The 27,748-nt window shown below is 38.1% G+C and overlaps 1 protein-coding gene across 1 annotated transcript; it reads right to left on the bottom strand.

The window, feature by feature from the left end:
- Positions 1-1,611: 1,611 nt before the first annotated feature.
- On the bottom strand, positions 1,612-27,514 carry LOC119735046 (neuropilin-1a-like). Its single transcript, XM_038208736.1, has 10 exons — positions 27,376-27,514; positions 26,980-27,123; positions 26,329-26,550; positions 18,482-18,706; positions 8,516-8,563; positions 8,109-8,156; positions 4,896-4,943; positions 3,821-3,868; positions 1,985-2,112; positions 1,612-1,845 (listed from the first exon to the last, which is right to left on the bottom strand). The coding sequence occupies exons 1-10, from the start codon at positions 27,512-27,514 to the stop codon at positions 1,612-1,614; spliced, it is 1,284 nt and encodes a 427-aa protein (XP_038064664.1).
- Positions 27,515-27,748: the final 234 nt, after the last annotated feature.

The following is a 27,748-nucleotide window of genomic DNA, read 5'->3' on the forward strand; positions in this document are numbered from 1 at the left end:
TAATATTGAACAAATGTGTGTCAAGCTGGCACGATGATTCCACCGGTAAGAGTCAGATGTAGACGAGACAAATTTGAGATGATCAATGTAATGAAAGGGAATGGTGCATGCCTAGCAGTTAAGTTCTAAGCCGTAAACAATCAAACATAAAGGGGTCGATAAACGGGCTAAATTCATTTACCATAATCATTTGCCCAACCAAAGTATGGGAACATTAAGTTGGCGTACACAAGCCGACATTGTCCTCATGAAACACTTTGTAACATTAAATGTAAGATTAGAGTAAAATACAAGGCAAACTTTTTGTCCGTGTTTTTTTTACTCTGCAACGTGTATTTTTGCATCAAGTTATGTTTAAAGGACTTGTCGAACATGTCAACTCAAACTCGCCTTTAAATTATCACAATTCATTATACCAAACTTTATATTTAAATTATGATTCGCATGCACATCGTAATGAACAATGCCAAGCAGAGACCAGTGTTAAACAGAAATACCTGCAATTGTACGCATAGTCTGGAAAGCTTCCTTGCTGTTCACAGCTACCAGAGTTTTGACAGTGGTACGCCGGACACCCTTCAATTGTATCTATTGTGCAAACAAAGAAATGAAGCAAAGATTGATCAAGTCGTTTGTTGGAATCAATCCAAGGATGATTGCATTTTCTGTTCAAAGACTGGTGCCTACACACGACTGCATTAACAGAGTTTTCATGATTTAGTACAAAAGATAGTGTAATGTTTGTTCAATGCATTTTCTTGTGATGCGGACGTGAGAGAGGTGATTATGAGCGTGCACATTCCAAAAGGTGGATGATAATTTAGTCCGGCGCCACGGCAATAACACGGCGTTAAAAACACAGCTTTTCGGAACGATGATAACATGGCATAGGACGCCAAGTAGTTCACGTTAGTGCTACAGCAGTGCCACATTAAATTGATTTGACTGCATTGAAATATAGAAAATTTCCAATAATACGTACCATGCAAGATTGTATGGTATCGGGATTCATATTCTTAAAATGACAAACAATCTTGCTGTCTCTTCTGACTTAACTGAACCCTTTTGACACCTAAGCTGAAAAGACAGCTGTTTGGTTGATGTCTCATAATATGAGACAATTATTTTTGGTAGTCCTCACTATTTATCTCATTATATTATAGTTTGTTTTAAGTTTTTGTCGGTAACATATTGTCAATCGTAAGAAATAGTAGTTATAGTGGCGGCGGCTGGTGGTGATGGACAACCACATTAGGGAGACAAGGTAGTTTAAAGAGACATTTCAATGTTCCCTAATGCCATAACTCTTATCTACAGACAACATTTTTACCGTCGTAAATATGCTATGTCGATTGCCTGTTGTCTAAAACATAAATGTACCGAAAATGCGTGGGATAGGATAAGGTTAAACGGGGGTAAGGGGTCATGAAAGTTTGAAAATGTTTGCGCAAACCTCTATGAGAATGTCCCCCTAAGGTACCATTCTCGGTATCTTAATTCATTTTCCATTTAAACACATTCAGAAACCAAAGTATGTCGTTGGAGTAATCTGTCCATAGTGACTGTTTAAAACTGCCCATAATGGACTGTGTTACATACGATTTAATATGTTTACGTACTTCTAACAACTGTAGCTTCCGGGACAATTGTCAACATATTGTCAATCTGTCCATTGTTGTTCATTGCACTGGTAACAATCACATCCCGTATGGTCTCACTATCGACTAAGGAGTTGGCTGGATATCTGGCAACACCATTCACAAGGACACTGCCACTCATATATGACGTAACGTCGAATCCTATGAGAGTAGACGTCCTTGCCGATCCACGAAGAGTACGAAATACCTAACAGGAGTTAAAAGTGGTATTTGATTATCGAAATACCAGTACATGCCTAACACACCAAAAAGAAGTCCTAAAAGCCCCCAACCCCTTAAAAAAACCCCAGAATATCGTCACAATATCACAAAGTCATATGTCTTACCGCAAGTTGGATTGGAGTCGACATAGTCCGAAACACCTGGGAATTCTTATCAGTAAGTTGAGTGGAAAAGAATACTGGTTCCCCGTTCAAATCCAGGATCTGAAGCTGAATGCTAATCTCCAAAAAACCTGAAAAAAATGTTTAACAATGGAAACTCTGCAGCAAACCCGTTTTATTTCTCATTTTAAAAATGAGGTGTTGACATATACAGATAATTCTGTTGAGGTCAGTGTTTGCCAGTGGCAACTTGATTTGCCAGTGTTGGGTTGAACTCAATAATTTTGCATAGAAAACGAATGACGGTTGAACAATCTAATTTGTAGCAACCAGAGGGAAATCACAACGCTTGTGAATAGAGATGTCATTTTTTTTTTGTAATTTGTTTGAAAAAAAGTTAAAAAAAAAGCAATCATAATGTTGGATCTTTGTATTTGAGTTTAAATCATTATTATTCACTATATTTAGAATGGTACAATACTCTACCTGACGACGGAGCAGTAGTGGACGCAATAGCGGCAGATCTCGTAGAGTGCAAAGCATTTGTTTTGGGAGAAGAACCTGTAAAAGTCAATGTATAATCACTCCTAAAATGTTGTACCTGACACTATTTTAGAGAAAACAAAATACGCCCACACTAGGCATATTGGAAGTTCTACATACAGTCAACAATGTTGCATAGAATGAAAGATGACATTAGTTATGTTATGTGAGCCGCTTTGCTCAATGGCTAGGTAGTGCCGTATAAATGGAAGCACAATGTGATAACGATGCCTGGCCTAGCCTAGGTGGCCTTAGACTCAGGAGCTGCGGACATCCCTTCAGTTCAAACTAGGTTTGTCACTGTCGATGAATAATCGGCGCACAAAGTCAAAGAAGAAGCAACCCCCTCCCCCCCCCCAAAAAAAAAAAAACCCACAAAACCAAACAATCAAACAGTGAATAATGTACTGAGGTCAGTTATGTAATCCGTATTTCCCACTGAAGTGGTAGTGAAGTCTAAATGAGAGTCAGATGAGAAAACGTTATTAACTGGCCCAGTCTCGGTGTTTCTGGACTCAGTTGATTACGACTGAGTCAATGTTGATAGAACATTGGCGTAAAATTAAAAGTAAAAGAAGCAAACGAAACAAATTTAAAAATAAACAAAAAAAAACAGTCACGATATAGCGTAATTATCAAATATCATACTTATTGTTTGAACAATGTTTTATAATTATACGTTCCGCTTTCGTCAACAATACTTTTTGTAGATATGAAGCAATGAGTGAAATTGATTAAAAATGATTTTCTACACTACAAGTGGATACAATTATTCATTCATTTTTTACAGGATTAAGATCGTAGTTATATCGTCGTGATATTGAAATGACACCATTTAAATAGCTTTATATTTGACTGAGAAACACTCATAACCCTTGTCAGGCTTACGACTTATCTTAATTGTGATACACCACGTCAAAAGACCTTGCATCACGGCGTATTAAGACGTGATGCAACGAAACTTCATGTAAGAATATATCATGAATATCATCAAACTTCATTTACATCTAACAGAAGATTCTATTGATATAGCAGTAGGCGTTGCGGTCGAATCTCGAGAGATGGGCTGATTGGTGGAGGATGATCCTGACGTCATTGAATAATTAAATACCAAACAAAGTATTGAACAATAACAATGAAAACAACGGTTGCATGGTCCGAAGAACATTATTTAATATAGGTGAAGAACACTACCATGAACATACCACTTATCAATGAAACGTGTATTCAGTTGAGTGCAGAACGCTCAATGAAACTAAATTTCAAACAAACATTGGAAATAAATGATTCACAAACCTTCGACGGGACGCTCTGTTGTTGAAACCTGAGTCATTTCAGTGGTGCCTGGAGATAAACAAAAAGATTTTAATGGAATCATAACACCAATGCCGTGTAAATTTAGTAATCACAAATGTTGGTAAATGTGTATTCAACGTAAAACAACAATTGTATACTTGGTATATGATTAACACATTAACTGCCCTAACTTGTAACAAATATTCCTTCAGATGATTAAACACGGAAACTTTGCCACCTACAACGAATTATGAGTATTATGACCACGTTGTAGACCTACTCATTTGTTTCAGGTATTGAGAGTTTCTGAAGAAAAATCCTCAACTTTCGGATTATATATCTGGCAGCTCGAGAATTCGAAAATTCGAAGTAACATGCCACCATAATAGACGAGGTCTTTGTTTCGCTTACCAGGCGATCTGCTTTGCCGAAGGTTTTTCTAATATCCCGTATTTCATAGCAGAACAACAACAAGTGACAATGGACCACTTTCCAGCATTTGTGATTTGTTTTGGACTTCAGAAATATTTTAACTTAATTAATTAATTGACAGTTTGTGACGTTTCTAAAGGATTAAGATTGTAGACACATCGTCGTGATATGAAATTATACCATTTTGATAATTTGAAATTTGACAGAGAAACAGTCGATAGCCATTATTAGGCATACAACTGATACTGATACACCACGTTAACCCACCATGGATCACGGCATTTTCAACCATGATGCAATGAAACTACATGTAAGAACACATCATGAATATCATCAAATTTCATACACTAACCTCGAAAAGAAGATTCCGTTGAGAAAGCAGTAGGCGTTGCGGTCGAGTCTGGTGAGATGGGCTGATTGGTGGAGGATGATTCTGACGTCATTGAATAATTAAATACCAAACAAAGTATTGAACAATAACAATGAAAACAACGGTTGCACAGTCCGCAGAGCATTATTTAATATAGGTGAAGAACACTATCATGAACATACCACTTATCAATGAAACGTATATTCAGTTGAGTGCAGAACGCTCAATGAAACTAAATTTCAAACAAACATTGGAAATAAATGATTCACAAACCTTCGACGGGACGCTCTGTTGTTGAAACCTGAAACATTCCAGTGGTGCCTGGAGATAAACAAAAAGATTTAAATGGAATCATAACACTGCAATACCGTGTAAATGTAGTAAAAACAAAATGTTGGCTATTGTTTATTCAATGTAAAAAAAATGCATACTTGGTATGTGATTAACACAATAACTGCCCTAACTTGTAACAAATATTCCTTCAGATGATTAAACATGGAAACTTTGCCACCTACAACGAATTATGAGTATTATGACCACGTTGTAGACCTACTCATTTGTTTCAGGTATTAAGAGTTTCTGAAGAAAAAGTCCTCGAATTTCGGATAATATATCTGGCAGCTCGAGAATTCGAAAATTCGAAGTAACATGCCACCATAATAGACGAGATCTTTGTTTCGCTTACCAGGCGATCTGCTTTGCCGAAGGTTTTCTAATATTCCTTATTTCATAGCAGAACAATAACAAGTGACAATGGACCACTTTCCGGCATTTGTGATTTGTTTGGGGCTTCAGAAATAGTTTAAATTCATTAATTTACCGTTTGTGACGTTTCTAAAGGATTAAGATCGTAGACACATCGTCGTGATATGAAATGATACCATTTTGATAGTTTGAAATTTGACAGAGAAACAGTCGATAGCCCTTATAAGGCATACGACTGATTCTGATACACCACGTCAACCCACCATGGATCACGGCATATTCAACCATGATGCAATGAAACCTCATGTAAGAACACATCATGAATAAAATCAAATTTCATACAGTAACCTCGCAAAGAAGATTCCATTGATAAAGCAGTAGGCGTTGCGGTCGAGTCTGGTGAGATGGGTTGATTTGTGGAGGATGATCCTGACGTCATTGAATAATTAAATACCAAACAAAGTATTGACCAATAACAATGAAAACAACGGTTGCACAGTCCGAAGAACATTATTTAATATAGGTGAAGAACACTACCATGAACATACCACTTATCAATGAAACGTGTTTTCAGTTGAGTGCAAAACGCTCAATGAAACTAAATTTCAAACAAACATTGGAAATAAATGATTCACAAACCTTCGACGGGACGCTCTGTTGTTGAAACCTGAGACATTCCAGTGGTGCCTGGAGATAAACAAAAAGATTTTAATAAAATCATAACACCAATGCCGTGTAAATTTAGTAATAACAAAATGTTGGCTATTGTTTATTCAATGTAAAAAAAAATGCATACTTTGTATGTGATTAACACAATAACTGCCCTAACTTGTAACAAATATTCCTTCAGATGATTAAACACGGACACTTTGCCACTTACAACGAATTATGAGTATTATGACCACGTTGTAGACCTACTCATTTGTTTCAGGTATTGAGAGTTTCTGAAGAAAAAGTCCTCAACTTTCGGATAATAACATGTGGCAGCTCGAGCATTTGAAATTCGAAGTAACATGCCACCATAATAGACGAGGTCTTTGTTTCGCTTACCAGGCGATCTGCTTTGCCGAAGGTTTTCTAATATCCCGTATTCCATAGCAGAACAACAACAAGTGACAATGGACCACTTTCCAGCATTTGTGATTTGTTTTGGACTTCAGAAATATTTTAAATTAATTAAATAATTGACAGTTTGTTACGTTTCTAAAGGATTAAGATCGTAGACACATCGTCGTGATATGAAATGATACCATTTTGATAGTTTGAAATTTGACAGAGAAACAGTCGATAGCCCTTATTAGGCATACAACTGATACTGATACACCACGTTAACCCACCATGGATCACGGCATTTTCAACCATGATGCAATGAAACTACATGTAAGAACACATCATGAATATCATCAAATTTCATACACTAACCTCGAAAAGAAGATTCCATTGATATTGCAGTAGGCGTTGCGGTCGAGTCTGGTGAGATGGGCTGATTGGTGGAGGATGATCCTGACGTCATTGAATAATCAAATACCAAACAAAGTATTGAACAATAACAATGAAAACAACGGTTGCACAGTCCGAAGAGCATTATTTAATATAGGTGAAGAACACTACCATGAACATACCACTTATCAATGAAACGTGTATTCAGTTGAGTGCAAAACGCTCAATGAAACTTAATTTCAAACAAACATTGGAAAAAAAATGATTCACAAACCTTCGACGGGACGCTCTGTTGTTGAAACCTGAGACATTCCAGTGGTGCCTGGAGATAAACAAAAAGATTTTAATGGAATCATAACACCAATGCCGTGTAAATTTAGTAATAAAAAAATGTTGGCTATTGTTTATTCAATGTAAAAAAAAATGCATACTTTGTATGTGATTAACACAATAACTGCCCTAACTTGTAACAAATATTCCTTCAGATGATTAAACACGGACACTTTGCCACCTACAACGAATGATGAGTATTATGACCACGTTGTAGACCTACTCATTTGTTTCAGGTATTGAGAGTTTCTGAAGAAAAAGTCCTCAACTTTCGGATAATAACATCTGGCAGCTCGAGAATTCGAACATTCGAAGTAACATGCCACCATAATAGACGAGGTCTTTGTTTCGCTTACCAGGCGATCTGCTTTGCCGAAGGTTTTCTAATATCCCGTATTTCATAGCAGAACAAGAACAAGTGACAATGGACCACTTTCCGGCATTTGTGATTTGTTGGGGCTTCAGACATATTTTAAATTCATTAATTTACCGTTTGTGACGTTTCTAAAGGATTAAGATCGTAGACACATCGTCGTGATATGAAATGATACCATTTTGATAGTTTGAAATTCGACAGAGAAACAGTCGATAGCCATTATTAGGCATACAACTGATACTGATACACCACGTTAACCCACCATGGATCACGGCATATTCAACCATGATGCAATGAAACTACATGTAAGAACACATCATGAATATCAAATGTCATACACTAACCTCGAAAAGAAGATTCCATTGATATAGCAGTAGGCGTTGCGGTCGAGTCTGGTGAGATGGGCTGATTGGTGGAGGATGATTCTGACGTCATTGAATAATTAAATACCAAACAAAGTATTGAAGAATAACAATGAAAACAACGGTTGCACAGTCCGAAGAACATTATTTTATATAGGTGAAGAACACTACCATGAACATACCACTTATCAATGGAACGTGTATTCAGTTGAGTGCAGAACGCTCAATGAAACTAAATTTCAAACAAACATTGGAAGAAAATGATTCACAAACCTTCGACGGGACGCTCTGCTGTTGAAACCTGAGACATTCCAGTAGTGCCTGGAGATAAACAAAAAGATTTTAATGGAATCATAACACCAATGCCGTGTAAATTTAGTAATACTATAATGTTGTATTGTTTATTCAATGTAAAAAAAAAACATACTTGGTATGTGATTAACACAATAACTGCCCTTATTTGTAACAAATATTCCTTCAGATGATTAAACACGAAAACTTTGCCACCTACAACGACTTATGAGTATTATGACAACGTTGTAGACCTACTCATTTGTTTCAGGTACTGACAATTTCTGAAGAAAAAAAACACTTATCAATAAAACATGTAATCAGATGAGTGCAAAACGCTCAATGAAACTAAAATTCAAACAAACATTGGAAGTAAATGATTCACAAACCTTCGACGGGACGCTCTGTTGTTGAAACCTGAGACATTCCAGTGGTGCCTTGAGAAATAAAACAATTATTTTAATGGAATCATAACGACGATGCCGTGTGAATTTAGTAACCACACATTTTCGTTATTGTATATTCAACGTAAAACAACAAATGTATACTTGGTATATGATTAACACATTAACTGCCCTAACTTGTAACAAATATTCCTTCAGATGATTAAACACGGTGACTTTGCCACCTTCAACGAATTAGGAGTATTATGACCACATTGTAGACCTACTCATTTGTTTCAGGTACTGACAGTTTCAGAAGAAAAAACAAATCCTTAATTTTCGGACAATATTTCTGGCGGCTCGCGAATTCGAAAATCCGAAGTAGCATGTCACAATAATAGACCTGGCCTTTGTTTCGCTTGCCAGGCAATCTGCTTTGACAAAATTTTCTAATATCCCGTATTTCATAGCAGAGCAATAACAAGTGACAATGGACCACTATCCCACAATTCGTGTGTTGATTTGGACTTCACAAATATTTGTAATTCTTCAGTCATTTACCGCGTGTGATGCTTCTCAAGGATTAAGATCGTAGGCATATCGTTGTGATATGAAATGACACCATTTTAACAGTTTCGAAATTTGACCTAGAAACACTCGATAGCCCTGATTAGGCATACGACTGATTGTGATACACTACGTCAACAGACCTTGCACCAAGACATGTTAAAACTCGATGCTGATGAAAAAGTAAACATATATCAAGAATATAATCAAACTTCTTTAGCATCTAAAACAAGATTCCTTCGATAACGCCGTAGGCGTTGCTGTCAAATCTGGTGAGATTGGCTGATTGGTGGAGGATGATTCTGACGTCACTGTTTAATTGAAATGAATGAATGATTAAAAAATAGAAATGATAACAACGGTTGGCTTGCAAGAAGAACATATTTTATACAGGCGTCAAACCCTCCCATGAACATACCACTTGTCAATGGAACGTGTACTCAGAAATAAGCTGAATAAAACAAAATGTACAACAAACATTGGAAGTAAAGGATTTACAAACCTTCGACGGGAAATTCTGTTGTTGAAATTCGAAGTATTTCAGTAGTACCTGCAATTTGATTTGGTGGAATAATAACACCACTGCTGTGTGAATCAATTAATTAACATTATTACAAGTTTCAATTTTGCATTCTTGGTATGTGACGGACATGTTAACTATGTCATGTTAAATTTAACACATATTCCTTGTGATGATAAAACACGGAGACGTGGTCAATGAATACGCATTCTGAGAATTACGACCAGGCTGTAGACCTTCTCATTTTGTTGAGAAAATCTTACTATATGCTTAACAGTTCTGGCAGCTACGGAATGCGAAATCTCAAGCCAAGCACGTCCCAAAATACCCACACCCACAAGAAGTCTATAATATTCTTGTTCAAATAAAGGTATGTCGATAACAAACTTAACCAATATCAAGGAAAATCAATGATGCGGTTATTATTCATTGAAGCTTCAATTTACGCCGCCAAACACTTGATTTTTGCCGACATGACAATGATATTTACCGACAAAATCAAGTTATTTGGTGGATGGTTATTTGGTGGATGTCAAATGGCTTTTTGGAGGGCTAACAATGGAGTAAAAAAAGGCCATTCTGCTAGTTGTAAACACATGCTGAATTGTAGGGCCTAAAAATAATGTAAAGGTGAATGTTTTAAAGTGTGAATGTCTGCAGCCTCAAAATTGGCACACATGGCCAAAACACATAATGGTTCGTTACAAATGGCCACGGCCCTGCTATGGATTTAAATGTATATTTTTGTTTTTAAAATGAAATTTAATTTATAATTGAGGCAAATTGCCGTTTTTGGAGTTTGGCTATTAGTTCTTGCCTTGACTCTTCATGTTTTCCTTCAAATATCCGAGCTATTCGCATTAAAACTAACTTCTCAATTACCTTTGAAAAAGTGAATACCTAGTGGACTGGAAAAAACTTCAGGCCCATGGTAAGTTACAGGTGCACCTTGCGAAATGTCGACACGGCCTAGGTTTCGAAAAGCCAGATCGGTCCAGTAGACGTATTCATTGTGGAGACCAAGGCTTCGTACATTGAAATTGGAGCTGAAGGCGGCAACTGTAGTGCGACCCGCACCCGTGAGGTCAGAGAATTCAATGACATCATAATAGGTATTAGCCCAGTAGAGTCTGTTTGCTGTAAAATAATGACATATGGAATAGTTGACTCATGGAATTTTGTTTTTAATGACAATGATAAAGGATTACTATTTTTATACAGATGTAGGAAGGCTTCTATATCGTGAAAAAAAGAGTTTTTTTGAAGATCGTGAAAATGTTCATCATTATTCTTTCTCTTTCTGGATCTCCCTTACAATGTGTCACATCCATTTGTAGTTACGGTCGCTCCGAGAGCTCGCTTATCCTGGTATGATCAAGTCGAAACTGTTGTTATCCCATGCATCCAATCGTAGGCTAGACCTTTTTAAACCTATCCCTATCAATTGTTCAGTTCCTGCGAAGATTTGCCTCGATAGGACTTTGGTTCTACGCATGTTGGAGTATGGAATGCCTGTTTGGCTCCTACACAGTCGAAACGTGTTGATGCACTACAAACTGTTTGTTTTATTTTTGGACAGAAGGATTATGCCAAATGCTGATAGGCTTCAAACGTAATGCCAACCTAATTTGTGTGGTTTAATGTTATCAAAGAAATTTTGTGGTGTCCACTGTAAAAAAAAAATGTGCAAATAAATGCCCAATTTTTACCCAACAAAGGGCGAATAGTTAACAAGTCCAACATTTGGGCAAAATATTGCCCATTTTTATTGGGCACACAAAACACCCAACATTTGGGCAAATGCACATCTTCTAATAGTTGATTAAGTTGGATTACCAAACAACTTGTAAAATTTTCACCCATTTGTTGGGTATTTGATATGTCAGTTGATGCTTAAAAAATAACCCGAACTTTGGGTGATTAGTTTAATCAAGAAATGGTAACAAATATACCCAATTTTGGACCAACTACTGGGCATGTGTCCAAAAAATACTGCCCAACCCCATTGGGCATAGTTTGCTAAATACTTGAGCAAATGTTGTGCCAATTATTGAGCAAATGGTTTCCCCATTATTGGGCAAATTATATCCATTTGTTAAAACCTAAACAAAATTAAATACTTGATCTCATAACCTTGATCACGTGTTTTATTGTGTCGCTGAATCCGAATCACATTTTCAAATAAATAGTAAAACCTTTAAGGACAAATAAACAAAAACATGTTTGGCGTCCCAGCCCTCTTCCTTTTTGGAGGCCTTGTTTTCTTTTCTTTTTTAACCGAAAATATGATAAATTTTAAACAGTGACATAATCATGAATCCTGTGCTCCACTGCTAGACCACTCGTGCCCATATAAAGCTTGTAAGTCATTTCCTAGGTCCAATGACGGCCATTAACAAAAACATACTGGCGGCCATCTTGAAAAATAGCCCGGCCGGGCGGCCATTTTGGAAGGGGAAAAAAGGGCCTACCGCTTCCTTTTTTTTCAAAAAAGCAGGACGCTAAACATGTTTGTTTTATGTGGCCTATTTAAATACTTGTTTTCAACCATACTTGTATACATTGACGTCAACCATATCCTGCATCAAATTAGATCAAAAACCCAATATATAACTCACAGCGGGTTATGTTTTGTAATTACGAGTAAAATAGTACTGCTACTACATGTACATTGTCGGCCCATTTTACGGGTCGCCCATATTGATACATGTGCAGAGTCATACACCTATGTGCATTTAATACCGACACTACAGTGAACCATGCAAATGCCTTTATCCGTAATACAAACCATACAATAATTGACACAATATCGAAATAATTTCCAACACAATGGAATCTAATTTGAATCAAACAATCAACACGTAACTGCAAACAGTCTTGTTTAAGTGAAGGCTTTGCTAAGACTCTTCTGACCTACGATCTGCCATGACGACTCTCCCTATGCGCGGTGCATGTAGCAGATCACATGGTAGATGTTGCCACTTATTAGGTGAATTTCGCGCGCTTTCTCTGTTTTTGACCGACTTTTAAGACTTGGGATTAGCGGACCTGCCCAATAACAGGGCAACGTCAATATATTGTCCCCAACGTACGGTTAACTATGGGGTGCTGTGGTCCGATGGTTACGGTGTTCGACTCGTGTACCGTGGTACATGGGTTCGAATCCTGACCGTGGGAACATAGTGCTTGTGCTCCTGAGCAAGGCACTTTACCATTATTGCTTCGTCCTTCGGATGGGACGTAAAGCCATAGGTCCCGTGTGTTGTGTAATGCACGCTAAAGAACCCAGTAACTCTTATCGCTAGGAGAAGGGGATTCTGGCAGTGGCTGCTTAATGCGCCGCAACACCTTGTAAACCATTATTAAAGTGCTACATAATGGTTCTCATTTTTTTATGTTCTTCATTTACCTGTCTCTAATAATAGACATGATTTCCAGCGCCTTGAGTACCTAATTGTTGGTAGGTACGAGCGCTATAAGACTTCGGTATTATTATTATTAACTATTTGTGTTACCCACTTCTTTCGTAAATTATGCTCAACTTTGAAGACTCTTAAAGTATCCAACTTTTGTATTTACCCAACAACGTCGATTAGCCAATAAATGGGGATTTTTTAACTCACAGTTGCGTGGTTTATATTTACCCAACGAATCACTTCCCCAATATTTTTACAGTGATTTAGTCAAACATGTGGTCAATAAGATATCTTGGGGCTTTTAAACATCTATATGCCGGAATGCAGAATCTGCAACTTTTAGCAATTCAACAAATTCTGATTTACCGGTTACAGCGTCCCTCATACCTTGATGTTGGTGCCCCTGCGCACAGGTTTTTGTTGTTGATGAAGGATGGTGTTTTCTTTTCTAATGAATAGTTCAGATTTATGTATTTCAACTTTTTTTTCATAATGGTAGTCCGAATCAATCCCTAGGTTTGCATAGGTCTCGTTTGTAAAGATTTCTGGTATGGTTCTGTTGTCTAACCCAATCGGACAGTGAAGATTGTATGGTTGAAATGTCATGTTTACAATGGGTGAAGTTTAAGAGGGGCCATCAGATGAGTTGGGGGCTGTACAAACAAAATTGTTTGTCTTCATCTGGTTAAATGTCATTTCGAAGGATACGAATTGAAAAGAATTAACTAACCTGGAACGTCGAGGGTTAAACCATAAACAGAAAGGATGCCACTATTAATCAGCACTCGACGATGGTTGCCATTCAGATCAGATCGCTCGATCATGCCCATTGAACTAACTCGGTACGACCAGAACAAAAACCTATAAAAAAACAAATCTTGTTGAATGTCTTCCCGATACATAGCTAAGCTGCTAACCACAAAAAACGGCACTTATTCAATTATAAATCTTTAAATATTTATGCATCCTTTTGTATTCCTTTGGTTTCATTTACGACTGACCTTACCCGTGATGGGCTCCCCACACATGAACAAAAAGTTTTGTGTTACTTTTTATTTACAACGTCTGGAACCCCCACTCGCATAAAAAAGAGAGAAAATGAAGACCAAATTAAGGTAACCAGACTCTGTGCTATTTGAAAAGATATGGATGATAAGACCCTGTTTTTTTACGCGAAATGCGGCGTATACAGGGTGAGTCAATGAAACCCAATTGGTGCCCCCTGTTGTTGTTTAAAGAAGCTCTTATTGTAGCACTTTCCATATTTAGGATATCAAAGCCCGATTAATAGGCTTTGTTGTAGTGTAAGTGATGTCTCAGCAAAACTATTCACATATAAAAAAAACAAAAAAAAAAAAAAAAACCCTCAACACTCTCATATGATAACTGGCACTTAATAAATAACAATTATTTAACAACCAACTGCTTCCAATAAAACCAAAATGCTTTAAAATGTCAAGAGTTTACAGTCTTGCCCTGCCTTCTACTTGGCTTCCCTGGAGACTTGTGAGATTATTCTGATATCATTTTCAGGATACTACGTGGTTTCATTTTTTTACTGAATTATCCTGTACCTTGACTGGATTCATGGACACGGTTTAAAAGCAGTGCTTGTGTTTATTATCATGGATCTACAGTGTATTTTACCTTATGTAATTGCTTCCAATAAAGCCTAATGCAAAGTATCCCAGTGTGCGGTAAGTTTTTGCAGAGTTTTCTGCCCCGCGAGGCCGTTTGGCCAATTTCTGTCCTGTTTTATTTATTTCGCCTCGCGAGGAGAAAAACTCACTGTGTGCGGCGAGCCTGAACTAAGTGCCGAGCTAAAATGATAAACGAGCCAATGAAATCACGCACTCTGTACATGTGATTGTAATATATGTTGGTGTTTGTCCCCCTTTTGAGTTACGCAAAAGACAAACAAGAATAGCGTGCTTTCTTTGGCGAAGCGAAAGAAATATTTTATTCCGTTGTATGCTATAATAAGGCGACAGATTTTGCTAACTGCGTCCACAATTGGGCGATTCACCTTATTAAGGTGACATTATAACTGTCGCCCTTTTGTGAAATCGACCCTTAGAACAGGGAATTTTATAATCGCAAACTATATCTAGATAAATTCCTCGTCGTCCTATTGGTAAAAATACCGAATTTCGTAGAGAAAGGGTAAGGTAGACTTGGGTTAGGTGACAGTGTAGGTTTGTGCACGAGTCAATAGGAAAGTCGCCTCATTATAGTATTTAGAGTAATTATTATATTTCTGGGTTGAGGTATACAGTACTAAGCGAGGGTTATTATAATTTCCTTGTCCAGTGACCCGTGTTGTGTATTATTGGGATAACTTAAGTTGCGTGAGGATTAATACTTTGTGAAGATTGTCCCTGTTAGATGGTGCAGTTGTTATTGTAAAGGCCAAATTAAAAAAAATGTTGAGCGTCCCCGAACCCATATAAGTTTTTTTTTTTATAAACCGAAAAAAGGATACATTTTATATAGTGACATCAAATATTTGCCTCTTTGTTTGTTGCATCTGGCCCATTTAAAGCTGGTGTGTTATTTCCTGAGTCCAAGTGGCGGCCACTTAAACAAAAGCTGGAGGCCATTTTGAAAAATACCCCGGTCAGGGGGCCATTTTGGAAGGAAACAAAAACCTCCTCCTTCCTTTTTTTTTTTGGGGGGGGGGGGGTCCGCTCATAAGTCCGACGCCTCATAGGTCCGACGACTCATAGGTCCGGCAGAATTGCATCCCCTAACCAAATAAAGGCCGATATGTCCGACGCCTCAAAGGTCCGACGCTTCATAAGTCCGACGCCTCATAGCTCCGACGCCTCATAGCCCCGACGCTTCGTAAGTCCGACAAATTAAACGCCTCATTTTTCCGTTGTCGGACTTTTGAGGCGTCGGACTTATGAGGCGTCGGACCTATGAGGCGGAATAAATAAATTGTATGCCTCATAAGTCCGACGCCTCATAAGTCCGAAATTTCGGACTTATGAGGCGTCGGACCTATGAGGCGTTGGACTTATGAACGACCCCTTTTAAAATTAAACGGCCCCTAATTAAATTGTGTTCCTCATAAGTGGTGCAGTTGACCCCCAGAGGGTTATTAAATGCGAGGGTTATTTGTGTGTAATTAATCACCTTTGTATATTATTGTTAAAGCTGTGATTATTGAACAAACCAAATTGATAAAAGTGATTCTTGAATAAATCTTATTATGAGAGTTATTTACGTTTCCGCGAGGTTTATTGAAATTCACTCTGCGGTTTATTAGTATTAATTATATTACTGTTATTCTATTTCAAGTAATCACTGAATCCCAGAGCGGTGGTATATGTTCAACAAACGAACAGCCCTTAGGCTTAGTCCGCCGTTCATTAATTATCCCCCTTGCGTCTGGGTAACCGCTCATCCTTGTTTGAGGTTAATAAATATTTTGTTCGTGGGATATTTTGTTTGCCAGTCTGTGTCTTGGGATGAATAAAACCAGTCCCTTTGAGTTTTCCTTTCCCCTTTCCCCTGTCCCACGTCGCCACAATATCACGACCTGTATTTAATATATTGGTGAATAAAAAGCAACGAACACAAAAAGACTGAAACGTGCTTATGTGGAACAATGACCTTCACAAATAATTAAAGCACACCCTTTGTAACAAATGAAAACGAATGTTCTTGAATGGTAAGCTGAATACCTGACCCTATACGTTCAATCACCATGGGGCATGACTTTACCATTTTTACAATAAAAAGGCTTTTTTCAACTCCAAAAATGGGCCTTGATTAACAGGTAATATTAGGGACATTTGTGACATAATCACTTGAAGGTGGTTGGTAATGGTTTAAGTTTGAATGTCACGGACCCGTGGGCCGGGTCTGGTTTTAGTTTTCAACAAAAAAAATGCAATTTCGTGGGCCAATTTTAGGGGGGGAAACGGATAAAATCTCTGGAGTGCAGTGTGACATGAGGCCAAAAGCACCCCCGCCCCTCCTCGCACATATTACCCATTGGTAGAGTCCACAACAAGCCCAGGGAGAGACACGGTAGAAATCGTATTTGTCAAATCCAGGACAACGGAGCGGTTTTGTCCATCCAAGGTAGCTCGCTCAATCAGATCTGCAGATCCGTCATTCATCCAATACAACACACGATTCTCAACATCAAGGTGGAAGACCGTAACTGAAACTGAAAAGCGAAAACAATTGAATTTATTCCATAGTGTCCGGTTTTATGACGTCACAACATCGATATATCAAGATGGTACATTATTTGCAGAGGGATTTTTTTTTTGAATAAGGGATATGAATTAAAATATGTTTGTGCTGGCGGGTTCACGAACGTGTCTTCGTTCAATTCTTAATAACTTATACTATTTACAAAGTCAGTCGCATCGGGGGCCGAACGATAGTCGGAAGGTCCGATAGTCCAAAGGTTCTTTACTCCGAAGGTTAAATAGTCCCAATGCACACAATTTCCATAAAAGAGGGTTTGTTAATCCGGAAATGAAATGAGGTTCATTGATCCGAACATTTGATGCAATAGTCCGAAGGTTCATTAGTCCGAAGGTTCATTAGTCCGAAGGTTCATTAGTCCGAAGGTTCGAAAGTCTGAATTTAGAATAAGGTTAATCAGTCCGAAGGTTCAATAGTCCGAAACGAAAATAAGGTTCAATAGTCCGAAGGTTTATTATTCCAAATTGACAATAAGGTTCGATAATCCGAAGAGACTATAAGGTCCGATAGGTCTATTCGGACTATCGAACCTTCGGATACATTAACCTCATTATATTTTCGGGACTAATGGGCCCTTCGGACTATCGAACCTTCGCATTATCGAACCTTCGCATTATCGAACCTTCGGACTATTGAACCTTCGGACTAACATCGGACTAATGACGCTTTGGACTAATGAACCCCCGGACTATCGACTATCGACTATCGGGCTGTAACCGTCGCATCACGAACCGATGTATCGTGTACACACAGTACATTTAGGATAAGTCACTTCGAGGTGCATCTGAGGAGTAAATATCCAATTGTATTAATTTCATTTAGTTGAGAACAAAACAGATGATAATTTTTTTTTATTCTGCCGTTTGTTCGGATGACGGCATCCTTGTGATTGAGTATATTTGTAATCAGTCATCGTCTAGACCTCGATATCAGCTTTCAACAAGTTGGATAGATCAAAATTTCTAAACTTTGACCAGCTGTTAATCCTATCGACTAATATGTCATCATATCTGAGATAATATACTTGTTTTCAAATTAGGTCTTTACATCATGTGGTTAAGGTCTTTACTACATGAATTGTTACAAAGCTACATAACCGGACATATGTTACAAAAACGCATTGTTGAAGTGGAAAATCCTTCACGGTTAATAGTTAATCCAATTCCAGGCAGCATTATTGGACTTTCCTACTTTGTTTTTGATTGGGTGAAATTATCGGTTGTTCAAAAATCGTGATCTTACCGCCGTCTGAAACCACAACTTCAACACCACTTCCGTTCAAAAAGGCACGACTGATAGAAACAAAATCAGCCCAGTACACCATACCGTCTTCAGGGTCGTAGTCAACGTCATAGGTTCTTTGTGGTTTCGCCTCAAGCTCAGGGATATGGATGAGGGTAAAATTGAAGGTGTCCGTGGGTGCAACATAAATCCTCGGAGGGTCGTGATTGGCCACCAATACCATGTCTAAAAGAAATCATATGATAACAAGATGAACACAAAGGTTTAATATTTCATATTGTTTCCAGTTTTAATCGCCCACTGATGGCTGGAAAAAAGTTGACATCTATATATTTATTCATTTATTTATTTAAACTTGTATAGACACGGTAACTCATTCAACCAAAATGTTTTTTTCTTGTTGCATAAAAACATGTAAACTGGACAATACACAAAATAGAATCAGTAATTCAAAACATATATAAAACAAAATGAGACATTAACCACCCGTGCTTCCTATCACCAGAATATACACGAACATACGAAGACATTGCAGCGGAAGTCGTTTTGTATTACGCGTAAATAACAGTGTTTAGGGGACACAACCCATTCCCTTTTGCTCTGAATAGATGAATAGAAGTTCCCTGGACACGCATATCGAAGATTGAAGCATTCTGGCAATTTTCAAATTGGTTAACCATTGATTTGCCAAAAGTGATACAAGTCGAAAACCACCCCCCCCCCCTCCAACTGCTATCACCAAACACTCAGCATGAGTCAGTTGACTGTGTATTTGGCTATTTTGGGGTCAGGATCGACTGTTAACAGCCGTTGTTTACATTCAGCTACTGGGACAGCCCCAATACATAGTATTCATAACATGACGTCACGATTATCCGGATTAGCAGCCGCCGCCATTTTGTGTGTCAAATTTCGCATTGGCCTATACACAACACAACAGTGGCATTTACTAGCAGCAGATATCGTACTTAAACAGCAGATATCGTACTTAAAAATACTCATCTTGGAGAAAAAATGCCACACACTTGTGTCGTTCATGGGTGCAGAAACAGATCTGATCCCTCAGTGAAGAGGGGGTTCTTTGCGTTCCCGACAATTAAACAGTGAATTAAACATGTTGCAGGACCCAAAATTCGCTCTTTCATGAATAGATTTTTGAGTGACGTCCTTCAAGAAGTTCAGAATCTAGTTTCTAGACTCCACTACTGTGAATTCATTTAGTTTGATGAGGAATTAAGAGAATTGGAAATATTTCTCAGTCCAAATTTAATAACGCCTCTACAGCTTTTTAGATAAGCCTGTAAGAGGGAAAATGTAGAGGGTGGGAAACAAAATTATTTCCACTAAAAATACAAGCACCATATGTGCTTGTACAACACGCTTTTCACTATGCCACATTCATTCGTTTCAAACAGAAAATGTGTCTTCTGTGGCTATGTTGCAGATAATACTGTACATGGTGTACATGTAGGTTCACATACATGTGCTCATATACATGATCATGAGAATGCTCCATGACTTTTTAGCTTAAAAGTAAGAAGTGAGATGAATTTTTGGCTTAATATACAACTTCAAAAACCAAAGCAAAATTCTTGTAAATTTGCATTTTAAGCACAACAGACAGTGGTCACAAAAGTTGTACTTAATACCATAAAGCTATAAAGCTCTTCAGAAAACCTCCCTGATTGAAATCTTAAGGTTATACTCGTTTCTTTCATATTTACTGAGGTTCGTATAGACACTTCAATCAGGTTCTCTATGGGCCCTCAATGAAAATCACATTTACATATTTGAAAAAGCACGAGTGTTTCTAATGAATATATCTGGTGGTGAATATTTACAATTTTTGTTTTCTAGGAAAACCTGCAGGTTTGTACCAGAAGAACCTTCCAGACTGAGCTCCCCCATTGAAGCTCTATGCAGAATCTCAGATCAAGACAACCTCTTCTATGCATAATGACTTAGAGCGATATCAACGAGTCTGCAAGCGACAGGCAAAACGAGATCAACATGCTAGGGCAGAGGCACTGTTTGAATTATCGCATAAAGCAACAGATGTTACCCCCTGCAGATCCCCAGAAGTTGTTTCACCATGTGTTTCTGCACCTATTAGTTCAAGTGTATGTCAGCCAGTGCCCCATGATGAAGTGACTGATGAACAACTAAGTGTGTCATGTGAGGACCTGTACCAGCAAACAGTTGCTGAATGCCAGAGGCTGACTACTGAAAATATGGAACTGAAGGAGAAGCTGATGGAAACCAATGTTTCTGAGGATTCTTTCAAACATGATAACAAGAAATTGATTTACTACACTGGACTACCGGTTTTTTTTTTAACTCTCATGGCTCTGTTTGATTTTGTTAAACCATATATTTCTGATAGCAAGAGAAATGCTTTGACTTAGCTTCAAAAACTTATCCTTGTTTTGATGAAACTACGACTCAATTTACCCATGCAGGATCTCGCTTACATATTTCATATATTCCAAGCCACTGCATCCAGGGTTTTTCTTTCTGTCTTTCATGTACTTTACATGCGGCTTAAAGTACTTATTGTTTGGCCAGAGAAAGAACAGCTAAAGGAAACAATGCCAATGACATTCAGGCAACATTTTGCTGAGAAAGTGGCAGTCATTGTAGATCGTTTTGATGACTTCCCAGCCAGCCAGCCAGCACTAAATACTCATTCATAAATACCTAGGACACTTAACCAATTCCTACTGGTCGAAAGCTCGTCACGTGGCAGGTCTTAAACGGAGGATAAAGACATGGCTAGCTTGTCTTAAACATTTTTCCAGTGTCACATGAAATGTTGACTCATAAACATTCAGTGCTTCCTACCGTTTTTTGGGTTGAACATTCACAATCCTCACAAATGCTTGCGCAATACTACCCGCGAGTCAGTATTTTATAGTCCTAAATTCACAGCAAAACGCCCCAAGTGCTTTCCTCTGCGCGACGTCACGCATTACGCGCGGCGCGCGCGCCAATCTCCATGAATAGGAGTTGTTTACATCTGATCCGCGAGTGAGACACGCTATTTTTAGCTAGAGGGGTGTTTCAAAAAACATGAAGTGAACTTTTTGAACAAAAACGGTTTTTTTAGTGAAAAGTTTTGATTTGTTTAACCGAAAAAGTATTTATGAATGGGAATAAAATTTAATAATGTGCTTAGTCGGTATTAATCACTCTGTTTAAGACCGCTTGGAGTCTTGGTGCTGATAATTACTTATTATTATCAGCACCAAGACTCCAAGCGGTCTTAAACAGAGTGATTAAAACCTCCGAAGCACACTTTATTTCCTGATTGAAACTCTAACAGATATGTTATTACATTATGTTTTTACACTTTTTGTTTTACACATTTCTTTTCAGCTCTAAATTGGGATTTCATGTAAATTTCAAGGATAACAGACCGGAGGTTGTAGGAACAACAACACGGTGGTGGGCTCTTGATTTTCGCAAACTTCGCCACACACATCAACTACAAATGCATTTTTGACTTTGTCAACATGCCGCTAGAGGAAGACCTAACATTTTAAGACGAAACCTGTATTGTTTTTTTTGTAAATTACAGCCTAGGCAGAGACTCACATTGTTGAAAGCAATTTCACATCTGCTGCCAATTTCAAATTAAAACCACTGCCGGTTTAATATTTGGCTTTTTAAAACATGTCGATAGAGGACGCTCTCAAATTTTATGACGCCACTTGTAGTATTTTTGGCAAAGTACAGCCTAGGCAACGACGCACGTCGTCGAAAGCAAGTTCACATCTTTTGCAAACAACCACAAGGTGTTGGGCTCAACATGCCGTTCGAGGGCGTTCAAGGGTTATGTCACCTGTACAGCCTAGGCAAAGACACATATCGGTGAAAGCAAGTTCACATTTGATTTTGCACCAAAAATAGGACCTTGCAATATTGTATCAATTGCCATAAAAAAATCAAATCTCTAACATTTGAGTTTATGTTGTTTTTCAAATATTAGATATTTGGTTGCTTGAAATACGGTAAATGATGACGTCATCGTGACGTCATTACCAGAAAGCTCGAGGGCTATGTTAACTATGCTATTTCAAGCAAAAATTTGGATTTTACCTCTTGCTGTTGATTTTTCAGCATTTTTTTTAAGGTTTTATGTTTTTTTCATTATAACTTCCTGTCTGATGACGTAATCATTTTTTTTTTGCGCCTGCATCCGATTTCACGAAGCGCTGCGACGCGTCGCAACTCGAGTTACGACGTGTAACACTTCGCAACTCGCGACGCGTTGTATCTTCCATTTCACGAAAGTTGCGATGTGTTGAACGCGTCGTAAGTTCCTTGACAACGGCTTAAAACACGTCGCAATTTAAGACGTGTCTATTGGTCGTCGCAAAATAAGAAGAGTCATTTCTAAGCCAGTTTTATGCCATAAACATTACATTAACGAGATTATAATACCGAGGCAATGTGTGTAAAGTTGTAAATAGAAAATTCATTGCATAATTATGAATTAGACCGGAATATTAGGGTTGAAATTTCAAAGTAGCTATACAGTCCACTGACAGCTTGTTTTCCTTCAAAATTGCATCGCACGGCCGCCATTTTGTTTTACGTTTTAACAAATTTCGAACTGAGATCCGACGACTCTTTGTTGAAAATCAGATGACTATTTACTGTACGCTGACTAAATACATAAAACAGTCATCGAGTTGTGCTATAAATACACCTACGACGCGTCGCACTTACGACGTGTTTCGTGAAATGGATCGCAGGACGCGTCGCAGCTGCGACGCATCGTAGAGATACGACGCGTCGCATCGCTGCGATGCATCGTAAGTTACGAAGAGTTTGATGAAATCGGGTGCTGGTCTTGTCTGCATTAAAGTCATCGTGTAATAGTACTTTAAAGGGAATATACATCATTTGCTTTTGCTGTAATTTTCAGAAATGGATGGAATTGGGGGGTTGGAAATATAAAGCAAATATAGTTACACTGACTTTTTTGAGGTTTTGGGTTCGAAAATGCTATAAAAACCAAGAAAAACAATCATTTTCCTGTAGTCTGGTTCCCTGACTCCATATAAGAAGAAACAGAGCAGTTTACATACATTGGGGAATTGTAAGGTCAGGGAACCAGTCTAGCTGGCTTGTACCCGTTCAAAGGTGTGTAATCGATTGCAAACAAGTGCGATGGTCAATTGGGGCCAGTATTTGAAAAAAAGCCAGTTTTTTTCCAACGCTGGTCGGCCGACCAGCGTTGGAAATTGATACAAAAATACCTCTTTTCTTGAAAATGACAGTTTACCAGGTGCCATGATTTTACAGGATGCTTTTCACTGTCATCACTAACAGTCCAGCAAGGTTTTTCAGAATGATTTGGTAGTTTTATTTTTTGATGTTTGCAAATGTTGTATTTTCCCTTTAAAGCGATTACCGCAAACTTCGCCACACACATCTACTGTAAATGCGTTTTGGGCTTTTGTAACTTGCCGCTAGAGGGCGCTCAAACATCTTATGAAGTCAACAATATTTTTGTGTGTAAAGTTCCACCTAGGCACAAACTAACACCGTCGAAAGCAAGTTCACATCTTCATCTACTTTCAAAATATCAGGCACTTCCGGTTTCGACCAGAAGGAAGGGTCACGTGATTTGACGCCAAAGAGATAAAATGAAGATCATGTATTAAAGCGCGGGTGATAATTGGGATGAAAATCTAAATTTTGGAATATCGCGCCTACTTCAGAGGTGATGCATTGGGTCATTTTGGGGATATTTTGTATAGGAAGTGGGTATCTAGCATGAAAAAAAAACCCACCCCACCCAAAAAACTAAATCTGCACTGCACGCACTGTGGACAGTGGGTGTAATTGCGAAATGAATGCCTTTTTTTTTCCATTTTAATCCATTTGGCATAGTTTATATTGAACACACCACTGAAGTCATTAAGACTTTCATAGATGAGCACATAACTGACAATTTAATATATTAAGAACATTATTAATGCACTAATGTCACTAAATATCACAGACAGTCGGGCCGTAGAAATACATGTTCCTAAAGTAAAGCTATTCATTGAGGGATTGCCACTGGTCAATCATAAACCTCTACCGGTAGGTATTTTTTAGACTACAGGGATGTACATCTTCAAGACTTCATACATTTTCATAACAGGGACAGAAATTTATCACAAATTTGTGTCCTTGTTGTGAACATGTATCAAGTCGCATTTCAATTTCATAAATAAAATAGGTTGCTTTAGTGTTGAATGATACCAATTCTACATTGAATAAGTAATATAAATGGACCAAGAGCTGGATTAATCATAAGAATGAAAGTAGTATGATTCAAGAATGTCCATCCATGTCCGTCTTTTCATCTTAAAGATGGCATAGTAATTTCATGCATATCCATTGAATTAGCTGACTTATTTATCAATGCAATCACGAATAATACAGGAATGTTAATACAAAAATTAAAAAAAAGCAAAAGACCTGCTTTGAAATCCACCTCCCATGTCTCACCAAGGGGGTCAATCGCTTCTCAAAAGTAGGGGGAACATACCTTGATCGAAATGCGATCGCAAAGCGCGAAGCCCTAACGGTGTGGGGTCCGGGAAACTTTTTGAATTCTAGACGATCTGTGGTGCTATCTGAGGCAATTTTTGACAATTAAAACACATTTGTGTGAGCAAAAGATCATATTTTAAACAATATTTGTTCAAGTTTGAAGTCATTGAATCAGCTTTTCTGAGCTTAATTTGGCTACAATTTTCATCCGGGGACGAAAAAAATAGGGGGGGGGGTACAAATGATATGATTGTTAGGAGGGGATCTCCCCCCCCCCCCCAGTGCGCATAATTTTCGGTTAGAACAGCACCCCCATCGGCAGATGGTACCAGCCCCCCTCCCCCCCCTCAATTTGATTTTACTGAGGGCAAGTGAACTGTGGAAAAAAATGTGTCTGTATATATACATTTCAGCCTGGATGTGCAAGTGCCCTTTTCAAGACATTGTTATCCCCCCCCCCCCAATATACATGTAAATTTATGCCCTTGCTATGCTCCTGTTGCCTATTTCAGGCTGTTGTGCCTGAATGTTTCCAATTTGAAATAATAAGTCTTTATTCAGCATTACTACAACATGACTAGGCAGGGTATGAACAGCAGAATACTCGAATAGCCAGAAAAAAGGCCATTTTGGGGTTAATTTTGAATTTGAAGGGGTGGGGGTTATTTAAGAGATACAGCATTAGTTTTGGTGTCAAAAGTCTTGTATTGACGGTGTTAACCATTTTCCAGATGGGCGTCTTCACATTTTGACATTGGACTTTACCACCCCCTCTATCATGTATTATTATATCAATTCCTGTAAAATTCAAGGTTCGGTCTCTCACGGGTGATTTCTTATTGATTTTCAAAGACTAAAATTATTAATCTATCAAGTGACGTCACGTGATCCATGATGACGTCATAATGACGTTATTACAAAAAAGCACATCTTCAGTAGGTTGGGCATTTATGTATTGACAATTGAAGTTCATATATGTTTCATTTTGACAAAAAGTTCTGGAAACGAATTTGTCCTGGAGAATAATAATAATAGTAAATTCATAGAATAACAATAGGTGTTGGACTAAGTCTTATGCTTGGAATCGTTTTCAGGTAAATTCCATCAGGTTGAGCCGTTATATCTTTACAGGAGTCAATAGGTGTTTTTTCTTTCTTTTTTTTCTACTGCAAAACCTTATCTTGTTGGCCGTTTATGCGCAGTCAAGAAGTTGTCATACCAAATTCGCATCAACATCGATCGGAACAGTTTACATTATTGCTGCTATGGATCAATAATAATTACATTGAACTTACTATTGTCGGGCCTGAGAGCAACATCGTCTATAGCAATATTGGAAGAAGAATCCGTTCCGCGTACTGCTTCAATTACGATTCTGAATTCGGGAGGTGTTACTGGGAGCATTATCTCTGCCTGAAGCCACGTTGTGCTGTCTGTCTGTTGCCCGTTCATATTGAAGATACGCAGACCCTCACTGATACTCCCATTTATAGGTGTTTGATACACATTAAGGCTACCTGAAAGGTCAAATGAACATGTTCACATAAACAGCCACATGTTCGAGAATACGGGACTTCCAGAAACAGCCTCAAATAAAATGCAATACTGTGAAACAGTCTCATTAAAGACAATTTTATTTTGGTTTACAGCTCTAGCGCTGTCGTCATCAAAGTCTGAGTAAAACATTGTGTATTTTTTTTCGAGAATTTAATGACCGTGACTCTCAGCTACGTGAGCCCAATAGAGTAGATCAGCCCCTTTTGTGGTGCTTTGGAAAGGGGTCCTTAAAGGAAGGCTGTGGTAGAAATGATTTGAAGCTTTTGACAGAAAGTCAGTTTGGAAAAAGAAGATACACAAACACAAGAGCAATAAATGCTTCTGGTCGGTGTATAGCTTATTTAAATTTAAAAAAATGTTTCTTTTGTAAAAGTAAACATATCCCTTACCGATGCCGCTGCCAAACATGTTGTACCAGAAAGTCAGCATCCAGCAGATATATGCCCTTTGAGACATGACAGGACTCGTCAATATAGCTTTTGCTCCCTCTGATATGTCGGTTCCATTTGCATACAGGTACGTCATATTAGAAGCTGCGCAATAGAAGTGTTAAAATCGAGAAAAAAATTGTGTATTTGCAAAACCCTTTTTTTACAAAGAATTATTACTGCACATTTTACAAACGATTGAAGACATTTGACCTCAAAGAAGCCAACTATCGCACATGGTAGAATTGAGGTACCACAGTTTTGAAAATAGATCTTGACACGAAGTAATATGTCCCCTCGTTCATATCCTCTCGTGTTCAAAAGATGATCTAGGCCAAACGGAAAAAAACGTCTTACTTCCAAATCTGTCAACAGAAGGTCCGGTGTCGCTCAGGTCGCTGCTTCCAACTCCAATCAACCACTCCCAGACAGTGTGTGCTGCCTGCTGCCACCCACACATTCCTGTGTTGAAGTCGCAGCTGAATGATGCATTCATTCCTGATTTCAGAGTATATAGCTGACATTTTAGATCCATAGAATGTGGCAAAACCATTTTCTCTTCTAATATAACAAAAAAGGATTAATACTTTTTCCTCCTTCGTTCAATACTGTAAATGATTTAAATAATTGTGAGGCTCCAACTAATTATTTCACAACTACAAATAATGTGTGACACAAAGATAACTGAGGAGTGCACATCATACATTTTTATCCACATTGTGTAGTTTGT

Source organism: Patiria miniata, unplaced genomic scaffold (genome assembly GCF_015706575.1).
Source record: "Patiria miniata isolate m_02_andy unplaced genomic scaffold, ASM1570657v1 HiC_scaffold_28, whole genome shotgun sequence".
Taxonomy (NCBI): domain Eukaryota; kingdom Metazoa; phylum Echinodermata; class Asteroidea; order Valvatida; family Asterinidae; genus Patiria; species Patiria miniata.

What these genes read in the sequence shown, in the direction of transcription:
- LOC119735046 (XM_038208736.1), bottom strand. Translation starts at nt 27,514, where the DNA reads ATGAATGCATCATTCAGCTGCGACTTCAACACAGGAATGTGTGGGTGG. An exon ending in TGCTCTCAGGCCCGACAATA is followed by an intron (nt 18,707 to 26,328) that starts GTAAGTTCAATG and finishes GATTTCTTTTAG; the next exon opens with ACATGGTATTGGTGGCCAAT. An exon ending in AGCAGAGCGTCCCGTCGAAG is followed by an intron (nt 4,944 to 8,108) that starts GTTTGTGAATCA and finishes GTTTATCTCCAG; the next exon opens with GCACCACTGGAATGTTTCAG.